General features: G+C 34.0%; 1 protein-coding gene across 3 annotated transcripts; it reads left to right on the forward strand.

Moving 5' to 3' along the window:
- The first annotated feature begins 723 nt into the window (after positions 1–723).
- LOC133687812 (uncharacterized) lies at positions 724–12100 on the forward strand. Of its 3 annotated transcripts, XM_062107140.1 has the most exons (14): positions 724–1170; positions 1828–2002; positions 2774–2857; positions 4434–4675; positions 4788–5049; positions 5614–5693; positions 6765–6849; positions 7842–7973; positions 8088–8201; positions 8991–9035; positions 10644–10728; positions 11353–11403; positions 11494–11652; positions 11751–12100. In XM_062107140.1, the coding sequence occupies exons 1-13, from the start codon at positions 1001–1003 to the stop codon at positions 11622–11624; spliced, it is 1656 nt and encodes a 551-aa protein (XP_061963124.1). In that variant the 5' UTR covers positions 724–1000; the 3' UTR covers positions 11625–11652; positions 11751–12100. The 3 variants fall into 3 exon arrangements, with proteins under 3 accessions (XP_061963124.1, XP_061963123.1, XP_061963125.1); XM_062107139.1 differs by having other exon boundaries at positions 725–1170; positions 11494–12100; XM_062107141.1 differs by having other exon boundaries at positions 729–1170; positions 4809–5049; positions 11494–12100.

Below are 12100 nucleotides of genomic sequence, written 5' to 3' on the forward strand. Positions count from 1 at the left end.
TATTTATAATTGTTAATTGTAATGGCCATTAAATTTATGCTTTCTTTATCAATTTATTTTTTCTTCGGGAAAGCATAAGATGACAGATTTGTAAATTAAAGAAATTAAGGTAAATAAGAGATATTTAAATTTAATTAACATCAATAACTTTTTGTTTTTAAAATATCATATATCTATCATGAAAATCTTTTTTCCTTATCTTATTTTATTTTTTAATTTTCATCTTGAGTTTTTAAGTTTATAACTAGGAAAATAAATGAGAAAAAGAAAGGGAATAAAAAGAAGATTTTGAAAATAGAGATATAATATTATAGGAAACAAAAAAAGTTATTTTTAAAATGGATATACCTATTTAAAGCCATTTAACCCACATCCTGCTCATTAAGTTGCATATAGGGATTTCATTGAAAATAAGTTAATTTAGGGTCTAAATTATTTTAACTGTAGTATACGAGGACCAAAAAAGTCCAATAGAAGGACTTGCTTGTCATAAAAATAAAACTTAGGGATAAATTAGAATTTTCAAAAGTATTGGGGAGTAAAATTAATATTAGAAAAAAATTTCATTTTAGGAAATACTAGCGTGTTATGGCCGAAAATACATAGCATAGGACCATAAAAGAAAAGAAGAAGAAGAAATTGTTTTGCCAAGTTTTCATTCAGAGAGAGGCAAAGGCATTGAGAACACCTATAAAACAAAGGCATAGTACAATTTTCCTTAAAAACAAATAAAAACAAGCGCAGCATGTCGTCAGTTAGGGTGGGTCCAGAACCATTCCCGTAAGTCGGATCCTCCACGTGTTGCAGTTCTTGTTTTTGTTTGAGGTGGTCTGATGAGGTAGTTCCCTGGTGGCAAACATGTAAGAAAACTGAGTCAGCTTTGCTTCGTTGTCACAATCATCAAAATTCACAAAAACCAAACAAAAGGCATAAATTTTGGAGAGAAAAGAGCATATCTAAGAGAGACAGAGAAGGGGCCATCCTCATCATCATTACACAAATGGAGGAGGATGATCGTCTTAACAAAGCGAAGGAGGAGGAGGAGGAGGAGGAGGAAGGTGGGGATCAGGTGGGGTCGAGCTTGACCTTGGAGAGGGTAGCTGCTGCAAAGATCTTCATTGAGAATCATTACAAGGCTCAGATGAAACACATCCAGCAACGCAAAGAAAGGTTTCATTTTAGTTTAAATGATTTCCTTGGAGGATCGATCGCGTTTAGGATTTTCTTTTCCTTTTCCATGCTAATGATGTTTTAATTTAGAAGTTACTAGTTTTATTATTATATATGCTAATTTTTCTCTGCGTGAAAAAGCAATAACAACTTTAAAATGATAAATTAGGCAGCAAATTCGAAGGATGGAAAAAGAAAATTTATTTCAATTTATCCTCTATAAATATATGGGACTAACTTTCACTATTTCCTCCATTTCTGAATGCTTAGGTTCTGTTATTTGGATTGCCATTTAAATGTGGTAGATATTGTGAATTTCCATTGCCTTTTCATGAGCATAATCCTCTCACGAGATGTACATGGGTCATATATATTGTGTTTTCCATCAACATTGATCAGTCTTCCATGGATACTTGGCATTTGGCTCCTTGTTTAATAATCATTCTAGCACATTCAGACGCAGACAAGTCCGTGCACTAACTGTATCATTTTGTATGCATTTTTGTTTTTCTTCAACCTCTGTATTATTTTTTTTTCTTGTAATGAGTTATTGTCTTCGTACAGGTGAATTTAATTTCTTATAGAAGAGGTAATGATTGTAGGTTCGGGTTATTGATCTGGACACATTCGTTTCTAACATGATATTATTGATTGCAGGCGCTTAGAGCTGAAAAAGCAGTTGGCATCTTCCCAAGTTTCTGAAGAGGAACAAATTAACATACTGAAGGATTTAGAGCACAAGGAAACACAGTATATGCGACTTAAAAGGCACAAGATTTGTGTTGATGATTTTGACCTTTTGACAATAATAGGCAGAGGGGCATTTGGAGAGGTTAGATGTATGCACTTACTGTATAAGTTTGGATGGAAGCTTCCTTTCGATGATCGTCATTGTTATTTATTATACTTTCATTGTTTGGAAACTGTGAACTTTGATCTGCATACCCCACTAAGTAGCCCAACAGTAAGGTCTTGGCTTTTACATTTTAAAGTGGAGGGCTGAGCAGCACTCAGCTTTTTAGTACTTAAATGAGAAGTATTGTTGTACCTGGCAACTAACAGACGACAATCTCTCACCATGATAAACTTAAGATCTTGTCCTAGTTATATAAAATGATTATATTCTCTAAAACATGGGGCTCATATTTTGCGTATATTGAAATTTGATTTCTCCCAAAGACTGGTGTACTTGTAGATAAGGTCTCAGAGATCACTAAAAAAAACTGAGATGAAAAGGCAACATTAAAAGTGTTGTGGTGGTAATAGTGGCAAAGCCATTAATTGGTGTTGATGGCTCTAGTCAGGCTTTTTTAAAATGAGATGATATATTTTTTTTATTAAATCCCGTGCAGTTTCATATAGTCATTCTTCTTTGATATTTTTTTCTCATCTTCAATAATTTGTTCTCTACATCCCCCCCTTTAATATTTTTTTCTAGACATTCAAAATAATGTTGTTGGCTGATACTGAGTATAACATGCTTTTCCAGGGTACATTTAGTTATAAAATCACACTTCCTGGATTTATTTTATTTCTTGTACATTCTGAGGCTCTATATTTAAGTGGTAGACTATTAAAGTGCTTATATTTTATTGTTTTACAGGTTAGGTTATGCAGGGAGAAGAAGTCAGGCGACATCTATGCTATGAAAAAGTTGAAGAAGTCAGAAATGCTTAGTAGGGGGCAGGTGAGATTGAAACTATAGAATGTTTAACACTTTCTAAAAGATGCACTTAAATTTTATGATTTTACTCATTAATTTATTTGTTCTGTATTTACTGGATACCTGGGTTATGGTATTGGTGATGCCTCCATGCTTGAGCCTGTCAGTTATTCTGTAACATCTCGTGCTTCATAATTTACCAAGTTAATAATAACGAGAGACAGGTCATGGTCAAAAGAATTTTTCAGATAAGGTAGACTGCTAGTACATAATAGGTCCATAGGTTGGATGTAAAAAAAATAGAGGGGAAACAGAGGATTAGCTAAGGTTGTTGTTAATATGAAACCAAGTTTTTATCATCTTTGTTACACCCCAGGTGCATCATTTACCGGATGTTGATTCTGACGAGGTATCTGGTGAACTTTTTCATGCATTCATTTTGGAATTATGATGGAGACAGTTGTGTAGTTTCATTTCAGGCTTATCTTCTTTGTGATTTTTTTGAAGACATCAATGAGAAAATCTCATTCCATTTGTTAGTATCTATGCACTGGCATAACTGTTCAATTAAGATAATGTGGTTTGCTGAATGTTGATGCTTTAGGCACCTCATGTTATCTGTTATCACTTTCAATTACCAAAGAGGATCTGTGAAGCCTCTGTAGTTTGTGATGTTCGATAAGCTAGTTTCCTAGGATTTGAATGTGGAAACTAGAATCATACACTTTTTAAGCAGATTCTTAGGACCCATTTGGCATCATGGTTATGGAGCCAAACTGCATTTTCTGTTCCTAAGGCTTCATATTTCTTATTGAATTATATGCAAAACATCACCTTTTCCTGAATATAATCTTACTCAAAAACTGTGATTTGCCGAACCATATGAAATCCCACTTTCTCCAATCACACTACAATCTATGCTCTCATTGCAAGGGCAAGTTCTCCCCATTAACTTTCATTTTATCCAATTTCATCCTTGTAAACCATGAATCCAATAACATTAACTGTTGCTCTCTAGTCATTGAATTTACATCTATTCATCATTTTTTAATATGATTACAAATTTTCTAAAAAACTAAAAAATTGACGCATATGATATTGAAATATAAGTTGGATATCGTATTCTTTGCCATGAGGGATGCTGAACCAGAGCTGCAAAGGAAATGGATAGTGTAGGATGCCAATTCAGCTACTGGTCATTGGAAAAGTAATATATTCTACCAAAAAGTAACTATAGGTATATGGACATCAAACAAAATACTAAAAATAAAACTAATTATTTTTTTTTCATTAAAATTAAGTTAGAAAGGACTTATTCTGTATTTGTCATTACACTTCAACGGTTGTTTTAATTGCAGTTTTAGCTGAACAAAGATAAACTGAAATTTTTAGCTTAACACAGTTTTTGTAGAAAACAAATTCCTCCACATACTTTTCCAAACGATAACTGCAACAACCAATAGTGGGGCCTTACTGTAGCAAGTACAGTCTGCCTTTAAATTGTAATTCCATCTAAAGAAACACATTTTAACTTGTATTTAGTTCCTATCAGTTTTCTTGTATGTCTCATATGCTTGCTAACTGTGTTCATATGCCACAGGTCGAGCATGTCAAAGCTGAAAGGAATTTGCTTGCAGAAGTTGCAAGTCACTGTATTGTGAAACTGTACTATTCTTTTCAAGATGCTGAATACTTATACCTGATCATGGAATATCTGCCTGGAGGTGACATCATGACTTTGTTGATAAGAGAAGAGACTTTGACTGAAACCATGGCTAGATTTTACATTTCCCAAAGTGTTCTTGCTATAGAATCTATTCATAAACACAACTACATTCATAGGTCGGTATTCACCTGAAATAACATTTTCAGAAACATAAGAGGAACTGAAGTATCTTAAATTTCTTTTCTTTATTTCTAAGATAATCTTTTGCCCTGGCTTTCTCAATGACAGCCATATGTATATTTTTTTCAGAGATATCAAACCTGACAATCTATTGTTAGACAAAAATGGTCATATGAAGCTCTCTGATTTTGGTCTTTGCAAGCCTCTTGACTGCACAAATTTATCAGCTATAAATGAAAATGAAGCACTTGATGATGAAAATTTGAAGGAATCCATGGATGCTGATGGACACTTTCCAGAAGCTGGTGGAAGGCGCTGGAAAAGTCCCCTTGAACAACTACAACACTGGCAGATAAACAGGAGAAAATTGGTATTCAATTAAATCATCGTTTTCAGATATTACAACTATGTCATTCTTTATGTCTTCAATTTGATTCCAGGGTATCTCTGATGAACACATTCACAAATTTTTGCAGAAGGAATTATAGTGACATTACATAATTTAGCAACAAAATCTGCCTCATCTAACATCCTTTTCTTCTTTCTAGTTTGGATTTTTTAGATGCTTTAAGCTTTAGGATTAGGATTTTATGCTCAAAATGTGTGTGCATATGTGCAGTATGCTATTTTATTTGTATTTATATGTGTGTGGGTTGCATCTTTTTCTTCCTTTAAAAATGAATTCTTGCTTAGGACCAGTGTTAAGAACAAAAATACAGGTCAAAGGTGTAAATGCACCTTTCAAATTAAAAAGGGTGTAATCCTATCCAGCCATATTACAGGGGTGATTTATCAGTTTATCTTTTTGATGCTACACGACAATAATGTTATTTACTTTTCATCTTCTCATCATCATTAGTTTATCCATCCTAGAATTTCTATCATATAGAGGTCTTATTTCTGAGGTTCTTTCTTCACTTTGTTTGAATTGCAGGCCTATTCCACAGTCGGCACACCAGATTACATTGCTCCAGAAGTGCTGTTGAAGAAAGGATATGGGATGGAGTGTGACTGGTGAGTAAATAAGGATGAATTTTACTCTCTTGGAACTTGCAAAATATTTGATTGCATTTTTGTTTATGTTTACAGTTGTAGCTAAGCATTGGAATAACTCATCTAAAGCATTTTTCTGTTCATGTTTTTTCAACAAATTTCATTCAGAAAAGGAAAAAAATGAAAAAACATGGAAACATGACTAATTACTCTATAACCATGGATGATGTGTCTTGATTACTGCTGTGGTTGTTGCGTATGACCAACATGATGCTGCCATTATCACCACAACCACTGAGCCATCATTAACATCATCCACCATCACCACTGCCATCACTGTGCCTTCAACATCACCATTGCAATTTTAACATCACATCATCACTCTGATATCAACACCACCAATAACACCAACACCATGAGTTTTCCTAGCCTCTCATGCTACCATCACAACTGCGACAACTTTGGCGTTATTGTTGCCAAAACCATGAATGCCACTGCCCACTGCTAGTCTGAGACCATCCACTGCCATCAATACCATCCTATTATTTCTTCATCACAATTTATCTCCGTTTCTAACTATGCAATATCTATTATCTGACTTTCTTTTCTTTTTTGATAAATCAGTTCTTCCACTTGCCTAACTTTAAGAACATAGGATCCTAGTTCATAGAAAAAGATAACTAAATTATTTATCCTTTCATACTAGAAGAACTGGATCATCTAACAACTCTTATTTTATTGAGGGCTCCTGAGATATTTTATAGGGAATTAGCTTTTGTTCAATTTGATTGATGTAAGCTCTTCAAAATAGGAGTGGACTCAACATTTGATGATTGAATATTTGTCTGAAATTCTAGTACTCTTTTTCCTCTGAATTGCATAAGCTTTTTGCTACTGGTGAAATTTTTTGCATCATTCAGAAATTCGGATCATTGTCGCCCCGATTAAGAACTATTCTTTCACTACAATTGGTATGTTTTTTTTTTCTTCCACAACATGTCCATAAGGGCTTTATGATGCAAAACTGTACCATCATCATCGAAATACATGATTATTTAAGTGAAAATGAATACCTATTTTTCTTTCGTACAGGTGGTCTCTTGGTGCAATAATGTACGAGATGCTAGTTGGTTATCCCCCATTTTATTCTGATGATCCAGTAACAACTTGCAGAAAGGTCTGGTTGTTATTTTCATTTGTTTGATTTCTTCTCTTTCAGTTGAACCACGACACCTGGTTAGCTTTTAATGTTATGCAGATGTATTTTGATATTATGAGAAATACTCTTCATTATCATATTATTTTCATTTTGGTGTCAATGTGTGTGATGTTGTGTTATAACATGCACTTACATTTTGCTTTTTTTTAATTTAACATCAACTTGTTGATTTCAAGAAAAAAAATGAAACCTTGTGTCGGCAATGCTTCATGATATGCACTCCATTATCATATCATCGTTCAGTTTGGTGTCTCTGTGATGTTTTGTTATAATATATACTTGGATTTTGCATATGCACCACTTTTTTTTTTTTTAATTCATCAACCAAAGAATGAAATCTTGTGTTTCCTATTGAAGTATTGTGAACTCAACTTGAATTAACTAAGATTAAATCTCCCTTTTTTTCAGGCAATTTTTAGAAATTAACTTCTTTCTTATAACTTAACCTAAGCTATTTTTGTTCTACCTTTTCCATTTCTATCCCATATACCTAAATGTTGTCCCTCTTTCTCATTGTGAGATGTGCAACATTCTTTGCTGTTTTGCTATTCATTCAAGAGACTACTAAAGAAGCTTTTGATTTTTCACTGGAAATTGATAAACCACTATGTCTTTATGATATCATTTGGCTGGCCTGGATGTTCATGATAGCATTTCATTGTGATCTGTAGCTCATAGGGACTGCTTTAATTACATCGCATTGGGACCTGGACATCTTAGGATAATGTCCCTTCTGTTGTTACTGCTGGGGAGAAGCAACATGTTCTTGATATAGTACTAATATGAAGAGCTGTTAGAGTACTCAAGCCTCTTGTTTGTTGTTTATGTACCATGTAGTTACTTAAGAATACTGTCGTATAGATATCTATTGTTTCCCTCTAGTTTTCGTGTTTATCTAGTATTATTACGAGTCACTTTAACTCCCTGAGATGATAACTAATGTATTCCAGATTGTGCATTGGAGAAATCACTTAATATTCCCAGAGGAGGCAAGGCTGACACCTGAAGCAAAGGATCTGATCTGTAGATTGCTTTGTGACGTTGATCATAGGCTTGGGACTCTGGGGGCATACCAAATTAAAGTATACTTTTGTATTTATTCTGACATGAATACTTATATTCTCTCTGTTTTTTTTTTTAGTTTGACTGTAACATCATTGTTCTTCCTTGCATCTACTAACACTGATTATTATCAGGCTCATCCTTGGTTCAAAGATATTGTTTGGGACAAACTTTATGAAATGGAGGCAGCATTTAAACCAGAGGTCAATGGGGAGCTCGATACACAAAATTTTATGAAATTTGATGAGGTGAGTTGTTGCATATGGCTCTTTCCCACTTTTAGTGAGGACTATCGATGTTGCTACATTAGACTCTTATGTGAATTATCTCATTTTCTTTATTTTATGAACTTCATATGATAAAGGTGGTGTGCTGAACTAGCTTTCTTAGTAAAGTTGTGGACTTAGAGTCTATCTTCTTTGAGATTCTGGTGAGGAAGCGGGTTGGTATTGGCAGGGAGGATGCATAACTCAAAAAATAAAAAATAAAAACCAATAAGCTAGTTTGCCCCTGTAGTCTAACACTTGGTTCCATTTTAGTCACTGAAGAAGGATTCAATATTACCCTCTTCATCTCTTATTTATAGCAACTGGGTCTTGAGCTTCCAAATTGATAACTGACAGCAGGATATGCTTGTTCTTACATGAAAATTAATATGGAGTTCTAACTTTGTGTGAGCTCCATGAGTTCTGATGTGAATTCAAATTTTAAGGCTCCATAACACATGAATTTAAATTCTATATAGATGTCAACTGTGGATTTGATGGATGATCTAACCCGAGAGGATAGAATGAAACTTCACTCTGTGTTCTCACTGCTTGTGCTTGGTACTCAAGAATTTTCTATTTGTGCACCTCAACTAAGCTCTTTTGCTCATGAATGTCAGGCCTTCTTTGTTTACCCCTTTTGTAAACTTTAATGCTTATTTCCTTTTCATTTCAAGAGATTTTCCTTGAGATTTTCATTTGGTTATCTGTGTTTGTGGTACAATACCTTTGTAGAAGTGTATTTTTGACAGAAATTCTTTTTTGAGATAGGTCGAACCCCCATCAACAAGAAGAGGATCCGGACCCATGAGGAAGGTACTTGTCAATCATAAATTTCTGCTGTTTATGTCAAAGTAGTTCATCATAGATAAGCCTAATGGAACATCGCAAACATGTCTGTCTTAACCGATAGTGAATGGTCATTGGGTTTTATGTCTGGAGTATTCTTAGGGATGAGATGCAAGTATTAATAAAGTGAGGGCTAAAATGATTATATTAATCTGTATAATGGAAAGGATGGAAACAAGCCATAGTGTGATGAAAAGTTTAGAGGTAAGGTAAAGTTGTTTTGTGGGGTTTCTAATGCAATTTGGGGTTTGATTTTATATATATATATAAAAAAAATTTGGACTTTAAACATAGATTTGCATAGCGAGCCACTTTGATGCTCATGCATTTACTGTTTTAGAGGAGTCTATGTAGCTTGTTTTCAGAGACTGGAATATTGGGAAATGGATTGATGTTTTTCACTTTCTTATGGTTTTTTTATACTTTTAAGGCTTACCCTTCACATTTTTAAAGTTTGTGTTTGTTCCTTCCAATCATGTATATTACGCTTACATGCAATCAATATGAGTGAAAATTATTATCTGAGGAATATAATGTAATTGACTATACATAGATGACATTATATTATGGACTTGTGGTGTAAAACACAATTACATTGAGATTATTGAGTGAAGTTTCAACCCACCTGCTCCAATTTGGTAGGCATGTTTCAAACTCATTGAAATTTGGTACATCCCTCAAGAATTTGGTACCTCATGCTAGTCTTGATGTGGATGAAGAACAACTAAATTGGAAATTATGATGAATTAATACATGGACCTAGTCCATCACCTAAGATCATGGACCAAACCAATAGAACTATTACAAATAATTAAATTTGTTCGAATCATCTAGTTAGTAAATCATATTTGGAGTGCAAATTTTTTCACATTTAATAGCACATTTATAATTATGAAATGAAATAATTAATAATGCATCCATCACAAAATGACTAGGACAAATTTAGTGATACGTAAATATTCTATTAGTTTGGCTCATGATGTTAGGAGGTGGATAATGTAATATTGTTTTGGAAAGTAGAATATGATTTTTTTTAGAAAACTATGATTTTTCTGGATTCTTGGTAGTTGGTACTATTTAGGAATGTTAGTATTTAGTTTTTAGTTGTTAAAATAGGAACCTAATTTATTTCATTTTGTAGGTTTTCCTTTTCTTATTGGGAGCAAGTCTTTAATTTTTTTCAATATTCTTGCTACGATTAGAATTTAATTTTCTTGTTCCAATTTGGTTTGGTTCCTATAAAATGTTCACCGCACCCAAGTTAGACATTCTAGTTATGTTATGATGCTTGGAATATTGAATGATCAAATATATTGAGTTTTTAGATAAATATTTTTTCTATTGGGTATGTGTTGTTTTTGTGTTCATCAATTGGTTCTACATCAAGTCTTTATTGTCATCAACTTGCATCTGGTCATCTTCAAATAATAAAGACTGTATTTTGGTCAACTAGTACTTGGTCATCTTCAAATCACAAAGCTAACCTAATTTGATTACGCTCTAACTAGTGATATGCTTTTTAGTGTTTGTGGTTTATCAAGGCATGTTATTCATTTCCTACAACCTTTTTGGCAGACAATGTTGAATCCTCAAGATCTTAGTTTTGTTGGTTACACGTACAAGAACTTTGATGCTGTGAAAGGGCTACATCATTCTTTTGGTATGAGAATTTTGCATAATCCTTTTTCAATTGTTAGATGTAATATGCTATCAGCAAAAGATTCTTATGACATTGTATGTTTGTTTGTGACGTCAGGATTCTCATGTTCATGTAGATAGTCATGCTTATAAACGTCATGCAAATACAATCATTGTTTGTATCCACACTAAGCTATCAGCAAAAGAAGTTGTTTCCATCTTTACTCAATTTATAGATGCACATGATTTTGCTAATTGGGTGGCCCCAATCACAACTAGTTGTTTGAGGTTGCATTTGGTTAGTGTCTGATGACAGAAGAGAGACAAAAACAATGAAGAGATAGAGACAAAGATATAAAATAAATATATCTTTGAGTGGTTTTGTAGTGAATTTCTATATTCTCAAAACAAGAAGTGAAGTATAGGGAGATGTCCTTGCTATCTTTGTTTCTCCTGACTCAAGATAATAACCCAACTCTACCTAAGTGCTTTCCTTTCTTGTGGCTTCAACGGCAAGTGGAATTCGAAGGGAAAAAATGATTGCAGCCTGCATTATTTTGTTTGTAGTTTTGATGGACCTGCTTTTGTAATTGTTTCTTATGTGACGGTCAATTAAGAAGTTTTCTTTATTGTTAAACTCTTGCAGATGTGAAGAGAAGCTCATTACCGAGGCAGGCATCCACCGATTCTTGTCACAGTAATGAATCCAATTCAAATATTAAGCAATTGTTTATACTTTTCTAAAGAACAGTGCTTCATACTTTTCTAAATGTTGATTTTCCGTCAGGTGATTCTGCAGTGGACTACTCATCTAAGGACTCAATTGGTGACTTACACGCACTGACTCTTTCCTCATCAGTAGATGCCTGTCACAGTGAAGAGCTGTCCAATTCCTTACGTGGAAACCATCTGGCATAATGGACGCAATGTCCCTGTTGTGAAGGCGGTGGGTCTGCCTCCTTATTTTTTAGTCAGGCACGGCCCAAACATGCACTGTTAACGAAGCTTGCCATAACATAGTGTAAAACGTTTATACATTTGCAGGAAATATTGGAAGGACTTGTGCAAAACCGATTGTGGGGAAGTTGGTAAAATAGTTGTAATCAATTTTAAAGGTTTTGGATCTATGTAAAAATTGACAGATTATACTGTGGTTTTGACTGCCCAGGTTGGCAGACTAATAGCATATGCCTTCTCTTGTGGCAGTTTAAGCCTCCACTCTCTGGTTTTGTGTTTTTTTAATAGTCTAGGAAGCGAGAATGACCCTCAGTTGTGTCGTGGACTCCAGCTTATAGGTATTGTACGGAGAGCCATGGGCCTTTTTGTGACTGAAATATACTGAAGTTTAATTCTCACTTTTATAAAGGATGTGATCCCTTTTTGGGATTTTTTTA

This window comes from Populus nigra, chromosome 3 (genome assembly GCF_951802175.1).
Source record: "Populus nigra chromosome 3, ddPopNigr1.1, whole genome shotgun sequence".
In the NCBI taxonomy this organism is placed as follows: Eukaryota; Viridiplantae; Streptophyta; class Magnoliopsida; order Malpighiales; family Salicaceae; genus Populus; species Populus nigra.

What these genes read in the sequence shown, in the direction of transcription:
- LOC133687812 (XM_062107140.1), top strand. Translation starts at nt 1,001, where the DNA reads ATGGAGGAGGATGATCGTCTTAACAAAGCGAAGGAGGAGGAGGAGGAG. An exon ending in TATGGGATGGAGTGTGACTG is followed by an intron (nt 5,694 to 6,764) that starts GTGAGTAAATAA and finishes TCTTTCGTACAG; the next exon opens with GTGGTCTCTTGGTGCAATAA. An exon ending in AGGGCTACATCATTCTTTTG is followed by an intron (nt 10,729 to 11,352) that starts GTATGAGAATTT and finishes AAACTCTTGCAG; the next exon opens with ATGTGAAGAGAAGCTCATTA.